The sequence below is a fragment of the Nerophis lumbriciformis genome, linkage group LG03 (genome assembly GCF_033978685.3).
Source record: "Nerophis lumbriciformis linkage group LG03, RoL_Nlum_v2.1, whole genome shotgun sequence".
NCBI classification, from domain to species: domain Eukaryota; kingdom Metazoa; phylum Chordata; class Actinopteri; order Syngnathiformes; family Syngnathidae; genus Nerophis; species Nerophis lumbriciformis.
Window position 1 is genome coordinate 21,560,001 of NC_084550.2, and position 23,744 is coordinate 21,583,744.

The 23,744-nt window shown below is 39.4% G+C and overlaps 1 protein-coding gene across 2 annotated transcripts in view; it reads right to left on the reverse strand.

The window, feature by feature from the left end:
• LOC133580996 (granulocyte-macrophage colony-stimulating factor receptor subunit alpha-like) overlaps window positions 1-22,266 on the reverse strand; it is a 26,101-nt gene extending 3,835 nt beyond the window's left edge. For both annotated transcript variants that reach the window (XM_061935256.1, XM_061935247.1), the window contains exons 1-5: window positions 22,128-22,266; window positions 21,893-21,960; window positions 16,570-16,616; window positions 16,350-16,504; window positions 2,636-2,811 (exon numbers count right to left, since the gene is read on the reverse strand). In XM_061935256.1, the coding sequence (XP_061791240.1) occupies window positions 2,636-2,811; window positions 16,350-16,504; window positions 16,570-16,616; window positions 21,893-21,953 (439 nt within the window). In that variant the 5' untranslated portion in view covers window positions 21,954-21,960; window positions 22,128-22,266. The remainder of the gene's footprint in view (window positions 1-2,635; window positions 2,812-16,349; window positions 16,505-16,569; window positions 16,617-21,892; window positions 21,961-22,127) is intronic.
• Between the last annotated feature and the right edge of the window lie 1,478 nt (window positions 22,267-23,744).

Here is a 23,744-nt window from a genome sequence, read left to right on the forward strand (position 1 = left end):
CACCCTATCTCTAAGGGAGAGCCCCGCCACCCGGCGGAGGAAACTCATTTCGGCCGCTTGTACCCGTGATCTTGTCCTTTCGGTCATAACCCAAAGCTCATGACCACAGGTGAGGACGGGAACGTAGATGGACCGGTAAATTGAGAGCTTTGCCTTCCGGCTCAGCTCCTTCTTCACCACAACGGATCGATACAGCCTCGGATCCCGAAGCGTTCCCAGGCCAGCCGGGAGACATAGTCTTCCCAACGTGTCCTGGATCTTCCCCGTAACCTCCTACCGGTCGGACGTGCCCTAAACACCTCCCTATGGAGGCGTTCGGGTGGCATCCTGACCAGATATCCGAACCACCTGATCTGGCTCCTCTCCATGTGGAGGAGCAGTGGCTTTACTTTGAGCGCCTCCCGGATGGCAGAGCTTCTCACCCTATCTCTAAGGGAGAGCCCCGCCACCCGGCGGAGGAAACTCATTTCGGCCGCTTGTACCCGTGATCTTGTCCTTTCGGTCATAACCCAAAGCTCATGACCATAGGTGAGGATGGGAACGTAGATCGACCGGTAAATTGAGAGCTTTGCCTTCTGGCTCAGCTCCTTCTTCACCACAACGGATCGATACAGAGTCCGCATTACTGAAGACGCCGCACCGATCCGCCTGTCGATCTCACGATCCACTCTTCCCTCACTCGTGAACAAGACTCCGAGGTACTTGAACTCCTCCACTTGGGGCAGGGTCTCCTCGCCAACCCGGAGATGGCACTCCACCCTTTTCCGGGCGAGAACCATGGACTCGGACTTGGAGGTGCTGATTCTCATCCCAGTCGTTTCACACTCGGCTGCGAACCGTTCCAGTGAGAGCCAAAGAATCACTTCAATAAATATTCAAACACAGTGTTACTATTCAAAAATATTACATATACTTGTTAAATAGAACCTCTGCCTTGTTTTAATGAATGCTTAGGCCAGTTGCGCTACTGTATTCTAATGTCAGTCATTATGATGGTACTATGAGGATCACTGGTGTGGATAAAACATATTGGATATGCTTTGGTGTAAATTTTTTCATAAATTTAGCTTCATAGTCACTTTTACAACCCATTTTTGGAGTCTAACTGCAAGATTCTGGAGGCGTTCCAATCGCCCCACCCTCTCTAAAAGCATCATCATTTATCTTTTGAAATTGTGCACTGTTTAAATAAACACTATATTGCCAAAAGTATTTGGCCACCTGCCTTGACTCACATATGAACTTGAAGTGCCATCCCATTCCTAACCCATAGAGTTCAATATGATGTCGCTCCACCTTTTGCAGCTATTACAGCTTCAACTCTGCTGGGAAGGCTGTCCACAAGGTTGCGGAGTGTGTTTATAGGAATTTTCCACCATTCTTCAAAAAGCGCGTTGGCGAGGTCACCCAATGATTTTGGTCGAGAATGCTCCGTTCTAATTCATCCCGAAGGTGTTCTATCGGGTTCGGGTCAGGACTCTGTGCAGGCCAGTCAAGTTCATCCACACCAGACTATGTCATGCATGTCTTTATGGACCTTGCTTTGTTGTCATGTTGGAAGTGGAAGGGGCCCCGCTCCAAACTGTTCCCACAAGGTTCCTTTCACCGGAACTAAGGGGCTGAGCCCAACTCCTGGAAAACAACCCCACACCATAATTCCCCCTCTTTGTCAGTTTACGTGGCCTCCCGCTTGGTGGCTGAGTTGCTGTTGTTCCCAAACTCTTCCATTTTCTTATAATAAAGCCGACAGTTGACTTTGGAATATTTAGGAGCGAGGAAATTTCCCGACTGGATTTGTTGCATAGGTGGCATCCTATGACAATTCCACGCTGGAAATCACTGAAAGCGGCCCATTCTTTGATAAACGTTTATAGAAACAGTCTCCATGCCTAAGTGCTTGATTTTATACACATGTGGTGATTAGGACACCCGATTCTGATCATTTGAATGGGTGGCCAAATACTTTTGGCAATATAGTGTATGTTTAGGCTATAGCAATATCAGCACTGGAGAGAGGACCTGGCCGTCTAAAATCCGCAGCATTCTCTAAAAAGGTCGTCTTCCTCATATGCTTTTGTCCGTCTTGCCGAACCGCCTTTGTGGCGATCGAAACCGAAAGTTAACTTTGTCTCGCTCCGAGCGCACCCTGACCCCTTTAAAACCAGAAGGTTTTATAATAACAAAAAGTGTGTGAGAAAAGACAGGAAATACGGTGATATCGAGCAAAAACGAAGGCAAAGGCCTGGCTCTCAGTCTCCGGTCTAATTCATCCTGAATGTGTTCTATCGGGTTCAGGTCAGGACTCTGTGCAGGCCAGTCAAGTTCATCCAAACCAGACTCTGTCATCAATGTCTTTATAGACATCTGCGCTATTTTTTCCCCAGACATGGTTTTAAAAAAACAAAAACTTTAGTCTATAGATTCACCCGGTCACAACATTAGGTATGCTTACGGAGTCGGCGTATTAAAAAAAAAGCTACTTGTAACATTTACGTCACTGCATATAAATAATACATTTTTTGCGGGAAGGAGCTTAACTTAACGCCTAAATAAGTACGTCCACTTCACTGTGACATCACAACGTAGCCAAAACAAAAAAGATGCCTGAGTCAAGAGTGTGTCTTGTGGTCATTACCCATCATGTCAATGTCGTACATGTAGCTGTAGACCGCCCAGGTGTGTCCTTGGGACACGTTGAAATGCAAGACCACCTCCAGCATCACATACTCCCCCAGAGCCATCGACGTCCCTCCGAAAGGCTCGTCGGACACGAGCTCGCAGGGACGAACTGTGCTGGTGTCATTACAAACACTGCATGGAGAGAAATACTCGTTAGGCACGAGACATTAATACAACGTTGATTATCCGTATGCGTGTCCTTTAAAAACCGACTTCGAAACAACGTTGCAAAATAGTTGTATTTGTACATTGAGACAACGTTGGTGTCTAACGTTGGGAAATGACCCAAATTTCAACGGTCAATTCAACGTCACAACCCAACATTGATAAAACATTGTCAAAAAGCATGTTGTTTCAATGTTGTATTTGTGTTGTAGAATATTGGTTGGAAAATGATCCAAAATTCAATGGTCAAATCAGCGTCACAACCTGACATTGATTAAACGTTGTCAAAAAGCATGTTGTTTCAACGTTGTATTTGTATTGTAGAATTTTGGTGCGGAAATGACTAAAAATCAATCATCAAATCAATATCAGAACACAACATTGATAAAACGTGTCAAAAAGCATGTTGTTTCAACGTTGTATTTGTGTTGTAGAATATTGGTTAGGAAATGACCAAATTTCAATGGTCAAATCAACATCAGAACCCGACATGGATAAAACGTCGTCAAAAAGCATGTTGTTTCAATGTTGTATTTGTGTTGTAGAATTTTGGTGCGGAAATGACTAAAAATCAATGGTCAAATCAACATAAGAACCCAACATTGATTAAACGTCAAAAAGCACGTTGTTTCAACGTTGTATTTGTGTTGTAGAATATTGGTTGGGAAATGACTAAAAATCAATCATCAAATCAATATCAGAACACAACATTGATAAAACGTTGTCAAAAAGCATGTTGTTTCAACGTTGTATTTGTGTTATAGAATTTTGGTGCGGAAATGACTAAAAATCAATGGTCAATTCAACATCAGAACCCAACATTGATAAAACGTCAAGAAGCATGTTGTTTCAACGTTGTATTTGTGTTGTAGAATTTTGCTTGGAAAATTACCAAAAATCAATGGTCAAATCAACATCAGAACCTGACATTGATTAATCGTCGTCAAAAAGCATGTTGTTTCAACGTTGTATTTGTGTTGTAGAATATTGGTTGGGAAATGACCAAAATTCAATGGTCAAATCAACGTCTCAACCTGACATTGATTAAATGTTGTCAAAAAGCATGTTGTTTCAACGTTGTATTTGTGTTGTAGAATTTTGGTGCGGAAATGACTAAAAATCAATAATCAAATCAATATCAGAACGCAGCATTGATAAAACGTCGTCAAAAAGAATGGTTTTTCAACGTTGTATTTGTGTTGTAGAATATTGGTTGGGAAATGACCAAATTTCAATGGTCAAATCAACATCTGAACCCAACATTGATAAAACGTTGTTAGAAAGCATGTTGTTTCAACGTTGTATTTGTGTTGTAGAATATTGGTTCGGAAATGACTAAAATTCAACATCAGAACCCAACATTGATTAAACGTTGTCAAAAAGCATGTTGTTTCAACGTTGTATTTGTGTTATAGAATTTTGGTGCGGAAATGACTAAAAATCAATGGTCAATTCAACATCCAGAACCCAACATTGATAAAACGTTGTCAAAAAGTATGTTGTTTCAACGTTGTATTTGTGTTGTAGAATTTTGCTTGGAAAATTACCAAAAATCAATGGTCAAATCAACATCAGAACCTGACATTGATTAATCGTCGTCAAAAAGCATGTTGTTTCAACGTTGTATTTGTGTTGTAGAATATTGGTTGGGAAATGACCAAAATTCAATGGTCAAATGTACGTCTCAACCTGACATTGATTAAACGTTGTCAAAAAGCATGTTGTTTCAACGTTGTATTTGTGTTGTAGAATTTTGGTGCGGAAATGACTAAAAATCAATAATCAAATCAACATCAGAACCTGACATTGATTAATCGTCGTCAAAAAGCATGTTGTTTCAACGTTGTATTTGTGTTGTAGAATATTGGTTCGGAAATGACTAAAAATCAACATCAGAACCCAACATTGATTAAAAGTTGTCAAAAATTATGTTTTTTCAACGTTGTATTTGTGTTGTAGAATTTTGGTGTGAAAATGACTATAAATCAATGGTCAATTCAACATCAGAACCCAACATTGATAAAACGTCAAAAAGCATGTTGTTTCAACGTTGTATTTGTGTTGTAGAATATTGGTTGGGAAATGACTAAAAATCAATCATCAAATCAATATCAGAACACAACATTGATAAAACGTCGTCAAAAAGCATGTTGTTTCAAAGTTGTATTTGTGTTGTAGAATATTGGTTAGGAAATGACCAAATTTCAATGGTCAAATCAACATCAGAACCCGACATTGATAAAACGTCGTCAAAAAGCATGTTGTTTCAACGTTGTATTTGTGTTGTAGAATATTGGTTCGGAAATGACTAAAAATCAACATCAGAACCCAACATTGATTAAAAGTTGTCAAAAATTATGTTTTTTCAACTTTGTATTTGTGTTGTAGAATTTTGGTGTGAAAATGACTATAAATCAATGGTCAATTCAAAATCAGAACCCAACATTGATAAAACGTCAAAAAGCATGTTGTTTCAACGTTGTGTTTGTGTTGTAGAATATTGGTTGGGAAATGACAAAAAATCAATCATCAAATCAATATCAGAACACAACATTGATAAAACGTTGTCAAAAAGCATGTTGTTTCAACGTTGTATTTGTGTTGTAGAATATTGGTTAGGAAATGACCACATTTCAATGGTCAAATCAACATCAGAACCCGACATTGATAAAACGTCGTCAAAAAGCACGTTGTTTTAACGTTGTATTTGTGTTGTAGCATATTGGTTCGGAAATGACTAAAAATCAACATCAGAGCCCAACATTGATTAAACGTTGTCAAAAATTATGTTTTTTCAACGTTGTATTTGTGTTGTACAATTTTGGTTGGAAAATGATCCAAAATTCAATGGTCAAATCAACGTCTCAACCTGTCATTGATTAAACGTTGTCAAAAAGCATGTTGTTTCAACCTTGTATTTATGTTGTAGAATATTGGTTAGGAAATTACCAAATTTCAATGGTCAAATCAACATCAGAACCCGACATTGACAAAACGTCGTCAAAAAGCACGTTGTTTTAACGTTGTATTTGTGTTGTAGAATATTGGTCGGGAAATTACCAAATTAAAATTGTCAAATCAACATCAGAACCCAACATTGATTAAATGTTGTCAAAAAGCATGTTGTTTCAACGTTGTATTTAAGTTGTAGAATTTGGGTTGGAAAATGACCAAAAATTAATAATCAAATCAACATCAGAACGCAACATTGATAAAACGTCATCAAAAAGTAAGTTTTTTCAACGTTGTATTTGTGTTGTAGAATATTGGTTCGGAAATTACTAAAAATCAACATCATAACCCAACATTGATTAAACGTTGTCAAAAATAATGTTTTTTCAACGTTGTATTTGTGTTGTAGAATTTTGGTGCGGAAATGACTAAAAATCAATGGTCAATTCAACATCAGAACCCAACATTGATAAAACGTCAAGAAGCATGTTGTTTCAATGTTGTATTTGTGTTGTAGAATTTTGCTTGGAAAATTACCAAAAATCAATGGTCAAATCAACATCAGAACCTGACATTGATTAATCGTCGTCAAAAAGCATGTTGTTTCAACGTTGTATTTGTGTTGTAGAATATTGGTTGGGAAATGACCAAATTTCAATGGTCAAATCAACATCAGAACCCAACATTGATAAAACGTTGTCAGAAAGCATGTTGTTTCAACGTTGTATTTGTGTTGTAGAATATTGGTACGGAAATGACTAAAAATCAATGATCAAATCAACGTCACAACCCAACATTGATTAAACGTTGTCAAAAAGCATGTTGTTTCAACGTTGTATTTGTGTTGTAGATTTTTGGTGCGGAAATGACTAAAAATCAATGGTCAATTCAACATCAGAACCCAACATTGATAAAACGTCAAAAAGCATGTTGTTTCAACGTTGTATTTGTGTTGTAGAATATTATTTGGTGTAATGACTAAAAATCAATCATCAAATCAATATCAGAACAAAACATTGATAAAACGTCGTCAAAAAGCATGTTGTTTCAACGTTGTATTTGTGTTGTAGAATATTGGTTAGGAAATGACCAAATTTCAATAGTCAAATCAACATCAGAACCCGACATTGATGAAACGTCGTCAAAAAGCACGTTGTTTCAACGTTGTATTTGTGTTGTAGAATATTGGTTCGGAAATGACTAAAAATCAACATCAGAACTCAACATTGATTAAACGTTGTCAAAAATTATGTTTTTTCAACGTTGTATTTGTGTTGTAGAATTTTGGTGTGAAAATTACTATAAATCAATGGTCAATTCAACATCAGAACCCAACATTGATAAAACGTCAAAAAGCATGTTGTTTCAACGTTGTATTTGTGTTGTAGAATTTTGGTTGGAAAATGATCCAAAATTCAATGGTCAAATCAACGTCTCAACCTGACATTAATTAAACGTCGTCAAAAAGCATGTTGTTTCAACGTTGTATTTGTGTTGTAGAATAATGGTCGGGAAATTACCAAATTAAAATTGTCAAATCAATGTCAGAACCCAACATTGATAAAACGTCGTCAAAAAGCAAGTTTTTTCAACGTTGTATTTGTGTTGTCGAATATTGGTGCGGAAATGACTAAAAAGCAATGGTTAAATCAACATAAGAACCCAACATTGATTAAACGTCATCAAAAATAATGTTTTTTCAATGTTGTATTTGTGTTGTAGAATATTGGTTTGGAAATGACTAAAAATCAACATCAGAACCCAACATTGATTAAACGTTGTCAAAAATTATGTTGTTTCAACGTTGTATTTGTGTTGTATAATTTTGGTTGGGAAATTACTAAAAATCAATAGTCAAATCAACGTCAGAACCTGACATTGAATAAACGTTGTGAAAAAGCATGTTTTTTTCAACGTTGTATTTGTGTTGTAGAATATTAATTGGGAAATGACCAAGTTTCAATGGTCAAATCAACATTAGAACCCAACATTGATTAAACGTCGTCAAAAAGCATGTTCAACGTTGTATTTGTGTTGTAGAATATTGGTTAGGAAATTACCAAATTTCAATGGTCAAATCAACATCTCAACCCGACATTGATAAAACGTCGTCAAAAAGCATGTTGTTTCAACGTTGTATTTGTGTTGTAGAATATTGGTTCGGAAATGACTAAAAATCAACATCAGAACCCAACATTGATTAAACGTTGTCAAAATTTATGTTTTTTCAACGTTGTATTTGTGTTGTAGAATTTTGGTGTGAAAATGACTATAAATCAATGGTCAATTCAACATCAGAACCCATCCATTTAACCTTTAACCTTACCCCTAACCTAAATAATAAATACAAATTGTTTGAGGTGCTTACTATGAGGTCTGTCGCACCGCTGCCTCTCGATATGGCTGTTATCTACCGCCCCCCGGGCCCTACTCGGACTTTATTAATGAATTCTCAGAGCTCGTTGCTGATCTAGTGACGCACGCAGACAATATAATCATAATGGGGGACTTTAATATCCATATGAATACCCCATCGGACCCTCAGTGCGTGGCGCTCCAGACTATAATTGATAGCTGTGGTCTTACACAAATAATAAATGAACCTACGCATCGCAACGGCAATACGATAGATCTAGTGCTGGTCAGGGGTGTCACCACCTCCAAAGTTATGGTACTCCCGTATACTAAAGTAATGTCCGATCATTACCTTATAAAATTCGAAGTTCTGACTTATTGTCAACAAACTAATAATAATAATAACTGCTATAGCAGCCGCAACATTAATGCTGCCACAACGATGACTCTTGCTGACCTACTGCCTTCGGTAATGGCACCATTCCCAAATTATGTCGGCTCTATTGATAACCTCACTAACAACTTTGACAATGCCCTGCGCAAAACCATTGATAGTATAGCACCGCTAAAACAAAAAAGGGCCCCTAAAAGGCGCACCCCATGGTTTACAGAAGAAACCAGAGCTCATAAATTATCATGTAGAAAGTTGGAACGCAAATGGCGCGCGACCAAGCTTGAGGTTTTCCATCAAGCATGGAGTGATAGTTTAATATCGTATAAACGCATGCTTACCTTAGCTAAAGCTAAATATTACTCAAATCTCATCCGCCTCAACAAAAACGACCCTAAATTTTTGTTTAGTACAGTAGCATCGCTAACCCAACAAGGGACTCCTCCCAATAGCTCCACCCACTCGGCAGATGACTTTATGAATTTCTTTAATAAGAAAATTGAACTCATTAGAAAGGAGATTAAAGACAACGCATCCCAGCTACAACTGGGTTCTATGAACACAGATACAACTGTATCTACGACGAATACTGCAATACAAAATAGTCTCTCTCTTTTTGATGAAATAACATTAGAGGAACTATTACAGCGTGTAAGTGGGATAAAACAAACAACATGTTTACTCGACCCACTTCCTGGGAAACTTATCAAGGAGCTTTTTGTATTATTAGGTCCATCAGTGCTAAATATTATAAACTTATCACTTTCCTCTGGCACTGTTCCCCTAGCATTCAAGAAAGCGGTTATTCATCCTCTGCTCAAAAGACCTAACCTTGATCCTGACCTCATGGTAAACTACCGACCGGTGTCCCACCTTCCCTTTATTTCGAAAATCCTCGAAAAAATTGTCGCACAGCAGCTAAATGAACACTTAGTGTCTAACAATCTCTGTGAACCTTTTCAATCCGGTTTCAGGGCAAATCACTCTACGGAGACAGCCCTCGCAAAAATGACTAATGATCTACTGCTAACGATGGATTCTGATGCGTCATCTATGTTGCTGCTTCTTGATCTTAGCGCTGCTTTCGATACCGTCGATCATAATATTTTATTAGAGCGTATCAAAACACGTATTGGTATGTCAGACTTAGCTTTGTCGTGGTTTAACTCTTATCTTACTGACAGGATGCAATGCGTCTCCCATAATAATGTGACCTCGGACTATGTTAAGGTAACGTGCGGAGTTCCTCAGGGTTCGGTTCTTGGCCCTGCACTCTTTAGTATTTACATGCTGCCGCTAGGCGACATCATACGCAAATACGGTGTTAGCTTTCATTGTTATGCTGATGACACCCAACTCTACATGCCCCTAAAGCTGACCAACACGCCGGATTGTAGTCAGCTGGAGGCGTGTCTTAATGAAATTAAACAATGGATGTCCGCTAACTTCTTGCAACTCAACGCCAAGAAAACGGAAATGCTGATTATCGGTCCTGCTAAACACCGACATTTATTTAATAATACCACCTTAACATTTGACAACCAAACAATTACACAAGGCGAATCAGTAAAGAATCTGGGTATTATCTTCAACCCAACTCTCTCGTTTGAATCACACATTAAGAGTGTTACTAAAACGGCCTTCTTTCTAATATCGCTAAAATCCGTTCTATTTTATCCACTAGCGACGCTGAGATCATTATTCATGCGTTCGTTACGTCTCGTCTCGACTACTGTAACGTATTATTTTCGGGTCTCCCTATGTCTAGCATTAAAAAATTACAGTTGGTACAAAATGCGGCTGCTAGACTTTTGACAAGAACAAGAAAGTTTGATCATATTACGCCTATACTGGCTCACCTGCACTGGCTTCCTGTGCACTTAAGAAGTGACTTTAAGGTTTTACTACTTACGTATAAAATACTACACGGTCTAGCTCCGTCCTATCTTGTCGATTGCATTGTACCATATGTCCCGGCAAGAAATCTGCGTTCAAAGAACTCCGGCTTATTAGTGATTCCCAGAGCCCAAAAAAAGTCTGCGGGCTATAGAGCGTTTTCTATTCGGGCTCCAGTACTATGGAATGCCCTCCCGGTAACAATTAGAGATGCTACCTCAGTAGAAGCATTTAAGTCCCATCTTAAAACTCATTTGTATACTCTAGCCTTTAAATAGCCCCCCTGTTAGACCAGTTGATCTGCCGTTTCTTTTCTTTTCTCCTCTGCTCCCCTTTTCCTTGAGGGGGGGGGGGCACAGGTCCGGTGGCCATGGATGCAGTGCTGGCTGTCCAGAGTCGGGACCCGGGGTGGACCGCTCGCCTGTGCATCGGCTGGGAACATCTCTGCGCTGCTGACCCGTCTCCGCTCGGGATGGTGTCCTGCTGGCCCCACTATGGACTGGACTCTTACTATTATGTTGGATCCACTATGGACTGGACTCTCACAATATTATGTCAGACCCACTCGACATCCATTGCTTTCGGTCTCCCCTAGAGGGGGGGGGTTACCCACATATGCGGTCCTCTCCAAGGTTTCTCATAGTCATTCACATCGACGTCCCACTGGGGTGAGTTTTTCCTTGCCCTTATGTGGGCTTTGTACCGAGGATGTCGTTATGGCTTGTGCAGCCCTTTGAGACACTTGCGATTTAGGGCTATATAAATAAAGATTGATTGATTGATTGATTGATCCATCCATCCATTTTCTACCGCTTATTCCCTTTTGGGGTCGCGGGGGGGCGCTGGAGCCTATCTCAGCTACAATCGGGCGGAAGGCGGGGTACACCCTGGACAAGTCGCCACCTCATCGCAGGGCCAACACAGATAGACAGACAACATTCACACTCACATTCACACACTAGGGCCAATTTAGTGTTGCCAATCAACCTATCCCAACATTGATAAAACGTCAAAAAGCATGTTGTTTCAACGTTGTATTTGTGTTGTAGAATATTGGTTGGGAAATGACCAAGTTTCAATGGTCAAATCAACATCAGAACCCAACATTGATTAAACGTTGTGAAAAAGCATGTTGTTTCAACGTTGTATTTGTGTTGTAGAATTTGGGTTGGAAAATGACCAAAAATTAATAATCAGATCAATATCAGAACGCAACATTGATAAAACGTCGTCAAAAATAAGTTTTTTCAACGTTGTATTTGTGTTGTCGAATATTGGTTGGGAAATGACTAAAAATCAACATCAGAACCCAACATTGATTAAACGTTGTCAAAAATTATCTTTTTTCAACGTTGTATTGGTGTTGTAGAATTTTGGTTGGGAAATGGCCAAATTTCAATGGTCAAATCAACGTCAGAACCCAACATTAATTAAGCATTGTCAAGAAGCATGTTGTTTCAACGTTGTATTTGTGTTGTATAATTTTGGTTGGCAAATTACTAAAAATCAATAGTCAAATCAACGTCAGAACCTGACATTGAATAAACGTTGTGAAAAAGCATGTTTTTTTCAACGTTGTATTTGTGTTGTAGAATATTGGTTGGGAAATGACCAAGTTTCAATGGTCAAATCAACATCAGAACCCAACATTGATTAAACGTCGTCAAAAAGCATGTTGTTCTACGTTGTATTTGTGTTGTAGAATATTGGTTAGGAAATGACCAAATTTCAATGGTCAAATCAACATCAGAACCCGACATTGATAAAACGTCGTCAAAAAGCACGTTGTTTCAATGTTGTATTTGTGTTGTAGAATATTGGTTCGGAAATGACTAAAAATCAACATCAGAACCCAACATTGATTAAACGTTGTCAAAAATTATGTTTTTTCAACGTTGTATTTGTGTTGTAGAATTTTGGTGCGGAAATGACTAAAAATAAATTGTCAATTCAACAGCAGAACCCAACATTGATAAAACGTCAAGAAGCATGTTGTTTCAACGTTGTATTTGTGTTGTAGAATTTTGCTTGGAAAATTACCAAAAATCAATGGTCAAATCAACATCAGAACCTGACATTGATTAATCGTCGTCAAAAAGCATGTTTCAACGTTGTATTTGTGTTGTAGAATATTGGTTTGGAAATGACTAAAATTCAACATCAGAACCCAACATTGATTAAACGTTGTCAAAAAGCATGTTGTTTCAACGTTGTATTTGTGTTATAGAATTTTGGTGCGGAAATGACTAAAAGTCAATGGTCAATTCAACATCAGAACCCAACATTGATTAAACGTTGTCAAAAAGCATGTTGTTTCAACGTTGTATTTGTATTGTAGAATTTTGGTGCGGAAATGACTAAAAATCAATCATCAAATCAATATCAGAACACAACATTGATATGACGTCGTCAAAAAGCATGTTGTTTCAACGTTGTATTTGTGTTGTAGAATATTGGTTAGGAAATGACCAAATTTCAATGGTCAAATCAACATCAGAACCCGACATTGATAAAACGTCGTCAAAAAGCATGTTGTTTCAACGTTGTATTTGTGTTGTAGAATATTGGTTCGGAGGCAAAAACTCGGACATGGGAGGAGTTTGGGGAAGCCATGGAAAACGACTTCCGGACGGCTTCGAAGCGATTCTGGACCACCATCCGCCGCCTCAGGAAGGGGAAGCAGTGCACTATCAACACCGTGTATGGCAAGGATGGTGTTCTGCTGACCTCGACTGCGGATGTTGTGGATCGGTGAAGGGAATACTTCGAAGACCTCCTCAATCCCACCAACACGTCTTCCTATGAGGAAGCAGTGCCTGGGGAATCTGTGGTGGGCTCTCCTATTTCTGGGGCTGAGGTTGCTGAGGTAGTTAAAAAGCTCCTCGGTGGGAAGGCCCCGGGGGTGGATGAGATCCGCCCGGAGTTCCTTAAGGCTCTGGATGCTGTGGGGCTGTCTTGGTTGACAAGACTCTGCAGCATTGCGTGGATATTGGGGGCGGTACCTCTGGATTGGCAGACCGGGGTGGTGGTTCCTCTCTTTAAGAAGGGGAACCGGAGGGTGTGTTCTAACTATCGTGGGATCACACTCCTCAGCCTTCCCGGTAAGGTCTATTCAGGTGTACTGGAGAGGAGGCTACGCCGGATAGTCGAACCTCAGATTCAGGAGGAACAGTGTGGTTTTCGTCCTGGTCGTGGAACTGTGGACCAGCTCTATACTCTCGGCAGGGTCCTTGAGGGTGCATGGGAGTTTTCCCAACCAGTCTACATGTGTTTTGTGGACTTGGAGAAGGCATTCGACCGTGTCCCTCGGGAAGTCCTGTGGGGAGTGCTCAGAGAGTATGGGGTATCGGACTGTCTGATTTTGGCAGTCCGCTCCCTGTATGATCAGTGTCAGAGCTTGGTCCGCATTGCTGGCAGTAAGTCGGACACGTTTCCAGTGAGGGTTGGACTCCGCCAAGGCTGCCCTTTGTCACCGATTCTGTTCATAACTTTTATGGACTGAATTTCTAGGCGCAGTGAAGGCGTTGAGGGGATCTGGTTTGGAGGCTGCAGGATTAGGTCTCTGCTTTTTGCAGATGATGTGGTCCTGATGGCTTCATCTGGCCAGGATCTTTAGCTCTCGCTGGATCGGTTCGCAGCCGAGTGTGAAGCGACTGGGATGAGAATCAGCACCTCCAAGTCCGAGTCCATGGTTCTCGCCCGGAAAAGGGTGGAATGCCATCTTCGGGTTGGGGAGGAGACCCTGCCCCAAGTGGAGGAGTTCAAGTACCTCGGAGTCTTGTTCACGAGTGAGGGAAGAGTGGACCGTGAGATCGACAGGCGGATCGGTGCGGCATCTTCAGTAATGCGGACGCTGTATCGATCCGTTGTGGTGAAGAAGGAGCTGAGCCGGAAGGCAAAGCTCTCAATTTACCGGTCGATCTACGTTCCCATCCTCACCTATGGTCATGAGCTTTGGGTTATGACCGTAAGGACAAGATCACGGGTACAAGCGGCCGAAATGAGTTTCCTCCGCCGGGTGGCGGGGCTCTCCCTTAGAGATAGGGTGAGAAGCTCTGTCATTCGGGGGGAGCTCAAAGTAAAGCCGCTGCTCCTCCACATCGAGAGGAGCCAGATGAGGTGGTTCGGGCATCTGGTCAGGATGCCACCCGATCGCCTCCCTCGGGAGGTTTTTAGGGCACGTCCGACAGGTAGGAGGCCACGGGGAAGACCCAGGACACGTTGGGAAGACTATGTCTCCCGGCTGGCCTGGGAACGCCTCGGGATCCCCTGGGAGGAGCTGGACGAAGTGGCTGGGGAGAGGGAAGTCTGGGCTTCCCTGCTTAGGCTGCTTCACCCGCGACCCAACCTCGGATAAGCGGAAGAAGATGGATGGATGGATGGATGAATATTGGTTCGGAAATGACTAAAAATCAATGATCAAATCAACATAAGAACCCAACATTGATTAAACGTTGTCAAAAAGCATGTTGTTTCAACGTTGTATTTGTGTTGTAGAATTTTGGTGCGGAAATGACTAAAAATCAATGGTCAATTCAACATCAGAACCCAACATTGATAAAACGTCAAAAAGCATGTTGTTTCAACGTTGTATTTGTGTTGTAGAATATTGGTTGGGAAATGACTAAAAATCAATCATCAAATCAATATCAGAACACAACATTGATAAAACGTCGTCAAAAAGCATGTTGTTTCAACGTTGTATTTGTGTTGTAGAATATTGGTTAGGAAATGACTAAAAATCAACATCAGAACCCAACATTGATTAAACGTTAGGGGCGGCATGGCGTAGTGGGTAGAGCAACCGTGCCAGAAACCTGAGGGTTGCAGGTTCGCTCCCCGCCTCTTACCATCCAAAAATCGCTGCCGTTGTGTCCTTGGGTGGAACACTTCACCCTTTGCCCCCGGTGCCACTCACACCGGTGAACTGAATGATGAATGGTGGTGGTCGGAGGGGCCGTTGCCGCAAATTGCAGCCACGCTTCCGTCAGTCTACCCCAGGGCAGCTGTGGCTATGAAAGTAGCTTACCACCACCAGGTATGAATGATTGATGGGTTCTACATGTAAAGTGACTTTGGGTACTTAGAAAAGCGCTATATAAATCCCAGTTATTATTATTATTATTATTATTAAATGTTGTCAAAAATTATGTTTTTTCAACGTTGTATTTGTGTTGTAGAATTTTGGTGTGAAAATGACTATAAATCAATGGTCAATTCAATATCAGAACCCAACATTGATAAAACGTCAAAAAGCATGTTGTTTCAACGTTGTATTTGTGTTGTAGAATTTTGGTTGGAAAATGATCCAAAATTCAATGGTCAAATCAACGTCTCAACCTGACATTGAATAAACGTTGTCAAAAAGCATGTTGTTTCAACGTTGTATTTGTGTTGTAGAATATTGGTTAGGAAATGACCAAATTTCAATGGTCAAATCAACATCAGAACCCGACATTGATAAAACGTCGTCAAAAAGCACGTTGTTTCAACGTTGTATTTGTGTTGTAGAATATTGGTTCGGAAATGACTAAAAATCAACATCAGAACCCAACATTGATTAAACGTTGTCAAAAATTATGTTTTTTCAACGTTGTATTTGTGTTGTAGAATTTTGGTGTGAAAATGACTATAAATCAATGGTCAATTCAACATCAGAACCCAACATTGATAAAACATCAAAAAGCATGTTGTTTCAACGTTGTATTTGTGTTGTAGAATTTTGGTTGGAAAATGATCCAAAATTCAATGGTCAAATCAACGTCTCAACCTGACATTGATTAAACGTTGAGAAAAAGCATGTTGTTCAACGTTGTATTTGTGTTGCTCATCGTCAGGACCTAATTCAACAACTTCTCAACCATGTTTTCATGTCGTGTGCCTGCTGGGGTGCAGCCGAGTGAGAACACACCTGATGTAAACTTGTATCCGAGTACCCGGCTGCACGGTGAGGAAGGACCAGGAGCAGTTGAGTACATTAGTCGGGTGAAGGGAGCAGTTGAAGTTCTTTTTCTTGTCAATATCCAGCAGCTCATACTGTGGCCCCGAGGAGCTCAGCAGTTGGAGCTGGAACAACGGGGAGGATGACATCAAGCACTTTTTGTTAGGAAGGTGAAACATGTGTCTCTTACATCACCGAATGATTTGTCCTCCTGGCAGACCTCCGGATTGGTGGCCCCTGTCGAATAATAACATTTATTAGGTCACGTTATGAACTACATTGAAACCAGAGGCCTTCAATAGGCTCATCAAGGCTTTTTGTATAGCCCGCCGAACAATTAAAAACCATTTAGTCCAACTGGAGAAGTCCCCATTCGTGCAGTAGTTCTTTTTGGATTTCCGTCAAACACACCATCAGCAGCTTCTCCATGTTTTTATGGATAAATGTCCGCCGTTTAGATGTTATTTCAACGTCCTCGGTTGGCGTTACTCATTCTACTAGCAGTGATACGCTCAAATTGCTTCGCCGAGTCCTATTTTTGATAATTTATATCGTTAATTCGTGCAGTAGTACTTCTACAGGATTTCCGTCAAACACACCATCAGCAGCTTCTCCATACTTTCACGGATAAATGTCCGCCATTTAGATGTTATTTCAACGTCCTCGGTTGGCGTTACTCATTCTACTAGCAGTGATACGCTCAAATTGCTTCGCCAATTCCTATTTTTCATTATTTATATCGTGAACTCGTGCAGTAGTTCTTCTGCACGATTACCACCAAACACACCATCAGCAGCTTCTCCATATTTTCACGGATAAATGTCCGCCGTTTAGATATTATTTCAATGTCCTTGGTTGGCGTTATTCACTCTACTAGCAATGATACGCTCAAATTGCTTCGCCAAGTCCTATTTTTGATGATTTCTATCGTTAATTCTTGCAGTAGTTCTTCTACAGGATTTCCGTCAAACACACCATCAGCAGCTTCTCCATATTTTCACGGATAAATGTCCGCCGTTTAGATATTATTTCAACGTCCTTGGTTGGCGTTACTCATTCTACTAGCAGTGATACGCTCAAATTTCTCCGCCAAGTCCTGTTTCTGATTATATATATCGTTAATTCGTGCAGTATTTCTTCTACAGGGTTTCCGTCAAACACACCATCAGCAGCTTCTCCATATTTTTATGGATAAATGTTCATCATTTAGATATTATTTTAAAGTCCTTTGTTGGCGTTACTCATTCTACTAGCAGTGATATGCTCAAATTGCTTCGCCAAGTCCTATTTTTGATGATTTATGTCGTTAATTCGTGCAGTAGTTCTTCTGCATGATTTCTGTCAAACACACCATCAGCAGCTTCTCCATATTTTCATGGATAAATGTCCGCCGTTTGGATATTATTTCAACGTCCTTGGTTGGCGTTACTCATTCTACTAGCAGTGATACGCTCAAATTTCTCCGCCAAGTCCTGTTTCTGATTATATATATCGTTAATTTGTGCAGTAGTTCTTCTACAGGGTTTCCGTCAAACACACCATCAGCAGCTTCTCTATATTTTTATAGATAAATATCCGTTATTTAGATATTATTTTAAAGTCCTTTGTTGGCGTTACTCATTCTACTAGCAGTGATACGCTCAAATTGCTTCGCCAAGTCCTATTTTTGATGATTTATGTCGTTAATTCGTGCAGTAGTTCATCTGCACGATTTCTGTCAAACACACCATCAGCAGCTTCTCCATATTTTCATGGATAAATGTCCGCCGTTTGGATATTATTTCAACGTCCTTGGTTGGTGTTATTCACTCTACTAGCAGTGATATGCTCAAATTGCTTCACCAATTCCTATTTTTGATTATTTATATCGTTAATTCTTGCAGTAGTTCTTCTGCACGATTTCCGTCAAACACACCATCAGCAGCTTCTCCATATTTTCATGGATTAATGTCCGCCGTTTGGATATTATTTCAACGTCCTTGGTTGGCGTTAGTCATTCTACTAGCAGTGATACGCTCAAATTTCTCCGCCAAGTCCTATTTTTGATTATTTATATCGTTAATTTGTGCAGTAGTTCTTCTACCGGGTCTCCGTCAAACACACCATCAGCAGCTTCTCCATATTTTCATGGATAAATGTCCGCCGTTTGGACGTTATTTCAACATCCTTTGTTGGCGTTACTCATTCTACTAGCAGTGATACGCTCAAATTTCTCCACCAAGTCCTATTTTTGATTATTTATATCGTTAATTCGTGCAGTAGTTCTTCTACCGGGTTTCCGTCAAACACACCATCAGCAGCTTCTCCATATTTTCATGGATAAATGTCCGCCGTTTGGATATTATTTCAACGTCCTTGGTTGGCGTTACTCATTCTACTAGCAGTGATACGCTCAAATTGCTTCGCCATGTCCTATTTTTGATGATTTATTTCGTTAATTCGTGCAGTAGTTCTTCTACAGGATTTACGTCAAACACGCAGCTTCTCCATATTTTCATGGATAAATGTCCGCTGTTTAGATATTATTTTAACGTCCTTTGTTGGCGTTACTCATTCTACTAGCAGTGATACGTTCAAATTGCTTCGCCATGTCCTATTTTTTATGATTTATTTAGTTAATTCGTGCAGTAGTTCTTCTACTTGATTTACGTCAAACACGCAGCTTCTCCATATTTTCATGGATAAATGTCCGCCGTTTGGATATTATTTTAACGTCCTTTGTTGGCGTTACTCATTCTACTAGCAGTGATACGCTCAAATTTCTTCGCCAAGTCCTATTTTTGATGATTTATATCGTTAATTCGTGCAGTAGTTCTTCTACAGGATTTACGTCAAACACACCATCAGCAGCTTTTCCATATTTTCACGGATAAATGTCCGCCGTCTAGATATTATTTTAACGTCCTTTGTTGGCGTTACTCATTCTACTAGCAGTGATACACTGAAATATCAATATGATATTAATACAGATGCATATATTAATAGATATACAAATAAATAAATAATTTGTATAAATAAACGCGTATTGTTAAATATATTTTTGAGATTTGACAATATATACAAATAAAATTTATAAATATAAAAATGTGACGTACAAATAAATCAAGAATTTGCATAAATAAACGTGTATTTGTAAATATATTTTTGAGATTTGAATATAAATATGCTTGATTTTGTATTTGTATTTGTATTGAATTTGCTTATGTGGATCGCTTTTTTTTGCTTTTGTGTCGATGAGACATTCCTCCCACAAGCCAGATTCACAAATAAATGTGACCTTCACACTCCTCATATATGTCAATATGATATTAATACATATTCATGTATTAATAGACATACAAATAAATAAATAATTTGTATAAATAAACGCATATTTGTAAATATATTTCTGAGATTTGACAATATATACAAATCAAATTTATAAATATAAAAATGTGACGTACAGATAAATCAAGAATTTGCATAAATACACGTGTATTTGTAAATATATTTTTGAGATTTGAATATAAATATGCTTGATTTTGTATTTGTATTGAATTTGCACATCGCTTGTTTTGCTTTTGTGTCGATGAGACATTCCTCCCACAAACCAGATGCGCGAATTAATAATAATAATAATTGATTTTATTTGTAAAAAACACTTTACATTGAGTAAACAACCTCAAAGTGCTACAGTGTATTAAAAAAATGAGTTTGAGTTTGAGTTTGAGTTTATTTCGAACATGCAAGTATACAACATCACAATCTCCAGTTTCTCTTTTCAACATGTTCGAAAAGGAGTAGGAAGAAGCAAAGCTTATTTAATCCTACCCCTTTTCTTTTACATGACAGTTGCTAAAACTTTTGCTCACTTCCTGTTCTCACTTTATTCACAATATACTCCATAAGTAATCACAATAAAATAAGTAAATAAATAATAATTGGTGAAGTAAGTTACATTTCATATGTTGAGATAAGTAAGATTATTTTGTGAGTTAAAGAATGAAAGAATGGATGAGTTAAATAAATTCAGAATGTTTATCATGGTTCTTCTTCTTTGTACTTTGTAAACACTTTAAGTTTGAAGAGTTTCTTGAAGTGGATCATATTAGTACATTGTTTGATTGCTTTGCTTAATCCATTCCATAATTTAATTCCACATACTGATATACTGAAGGTCTTAAGTGTTGTACGTGCATACAAATGTTTTAAATTACATTTCTCTCTAAGATTATATTTCTCCTCTTTTTTTGAGAAGAATTGTTGTATATTCTTGGGTAGCAGGTTATAGTTTGCTTTGTGTATAATTTTAGCTGTTTGCAAATTCACTATGTCGTAGAATTTCAGAATCTTTGATTCAATAAATAAAGGATTTGTGTGTTCTCTATATCCAACATTATGTATTATTCTAACTGATCTTTTTTGTAACACCGTTAATGAATGAAGTGTACTTTTGTAATTATTTCCCCATATTTCTGCACAATAACTCAGATATGGTAACACTAGTGAGCAGTAGAGAATATGAAGTGATTTTTTGTCTAGAACATGTTTTGCTTTATTCATTATTGACGTGTTTCTTGCTACTTTATGTTGTATATTTTTTACGTGAGATTTCCAGTTAAATTTATCATCAATCATTATACCTAGAAATGTGGTTTCATTTACTCTTTCAATTTCTATTCCGTCTATTTGTATTTGTGTTTGACTTTCTCTTCTACTGTTACCAAATAGCATTATTTTAGTTTTACTGAGATTCAACGATAGTCTGTTTTTGTCAAACCATCTTTTTAATTTGTTAATTTCTTCTGTTATTATTTGTAGTATCTTCTGTGTGTTCTCTCCTGAACAAAACGCTGTTGTATCATGAAAATAAAAAGATAATAAAAAATTTATAAAAATAAAAACTAGAACAGCCAAAGCGCTAGAACTAGTATGCCTATATCTAAACAAAGGCTTTTTTTTTTTTTTTTAAAGAAGGGTTTTTAAGCCTCTTTTAAAAGCATCCACAGTCTGTGGTGCCCTCAGGTGGTCAGGGAGAGCGTTCCACAGACAAATGTGACCTACACACTCCCCTGAACAACCAGCAGAGGGCACTGCAGCCAGAGCGGTCTGGGTCACACAGCATTATATGCATTATATGCAAAATGCCCCGGAGTTCTCTGCACAAAAACAATCCACGTCTTTACAGAACGAATGCGCAACGGGCCTGAGCTAGCTAACGTTAGCGTTGTATTAGCTAATGCTAATCGTGCTAGCTGCTTATTTGATTGTATCAATGCCGTTTAATGACCTTGATTGTAGATACTGATCTCTTATCTGACGGTATCAATTTCCAGGTACTGTATTGGTCCAAATGTGAACCATACCCGTCCCTAACAGATGCTTGTAACTCCAGGTTCTGCTTTCAACTTTAAAGCATAACCATTAGAAGACTGCTCTTATCTCAAAACACTCTTAAGTTGAGGTGCATGATGCACCTCTCCTCCGGCCACGCCCCCTTTGTTTGTACACCCCAGGTATAGGGTGAGACCTACCGCTCTGATAGGCCCACAGAACCAGCAGACCGTAACAAAATACCGGGTGGAGCAGCTTCATATCCAACCTGGGGAGACAGACAAAGACTGCGATCAGATGTCGGGGACAAGTTTGGAGTTGTTGGCCGACGCTCAACAATTTCCTGTTATTTCAAACTTCCCCTTTGTGAGAGAAGCCGGTAAACATCTCCATGAAGGTTCAGTTCAACGTCAACACTACCCGTGCCGTACTTACAGTTTGTCGCTTCTTGTGGCGCTACCCTTCAGTCATGGCCTCGAATCGGCGTTCTTCGTGAGTTGCTATGACCTCGTCGTTTGCGCTCTGCCTGAAGGCGAAGCGAGACGTTTCTCGGGGGGGAAAGAAGAAGTAGGACGTCACTCTTCAGGAAATCACCCATTTCTGGTGTCGAGCAGGGACTTCTGAGAAGTTATTGATTGCACGTTTGCACAGTGGTGGTCAAAAGTGTATATATACTTGTAAAGAACATAATGTCATGGCTGTCTTGAGTTTCCAATCATTTCTAAAACTCGTATTTTTTTGTAAAAAATTTTTAAAAGATAATAAAAAATAAATACAAATAAAAACTGGAACAGCCAAATAGCTAGAACTAGTATGCATATATCTAAAAAAAAAGTTTTTTTTTTTTTAAAAAGAAGGGTTTTTAAGCCTTTTTTAAAGGGGAACATTATCACAATTTCAGAAGGGTTAAAACCATTAAAAATCAGTTCCCAGTGGCTTATTTTATTTTTCGAAGTTTTTTTCAAAATTTTACCCATCACGCAATATCCCTAAAAAAAAGCTTCAAAGTGCCTGATTTTAACCATCGTTATAAACACCCGTCCATTTTCCTGTGACGTCACACAGTGATGCCAACACAAACAAACATGGCGCATAGAACAGCAAGCTATAGCGACATTAGCTCGGATTCAGACTCGGATTTCAGCGGCTTAAGCGATTCAACAGATTACGCATGTATTGAAACGGATGCTTGTAGTGTGGAGGCAGGTAGCGAAAACGAAATTGAAGATGAAACTGAAGCTATTGAGCCATATCGGTTTGAACCGTATGCAAGCGAAAACGACGAAAACGACACGACAGCCAGCGACACGAGAGAAAGCGAGGACGGATTCGGCGATCGCCTTCTAACCAACGATTGGTATGTGTTTGTTTGGCTTTAAAGGAAACTAACAACTATGAACTAGGTTTACAGCATATGAAATACATTTGGCAACAACATGCACTTTGAGAGTGCAGACAGCCCAGTTTTCATCAATTAATATATTCTGTAGACATACCCTCATCCGCGCTCTTTTCCTGAAAGCTGATCTGTCCCGTCCAGTTGGAAATGCATCTGCTTTGAGTGTCGCAGGATATCCACACATTCTTGCCATCTCTGTCGTAGCATAGCTTTCGTCGGTAAAGTGTGCGGAACAAACGTCCAATTTCTTGCCACTTTCGCATCTTTGGGCCACTGGTGCAACTTGAATCCGTCCCTGTTTGTGTTGTTACACCCTCCGACAACACACCGACGAGGCATGATGTCTCCAAGGTACGGAAAACAGTCGAAAAAACGGAAAATAACAGAGCTGATTTGACTCGGTGTTTGAGAAAATGGCGGATTGCTTCCCGTTGTGACGTCATCGCTCCGAGAGCGAATAATAGAAAGGCGTTTAATTCGCCAAAATTCACCCATTTAGAGTTCGGAAATCGGTTAAAAAAAAAAAAGGTCTTTTTTCTGCAACATCAAGGTATATATTGACGCTTACATAGGTCTGGTGATAATGTTCCCCTTTAAAAGCATCCACAGTCTGTGGTGCCCTCAGGTGGTCAGGGAGAGCGTTCCACAGACTG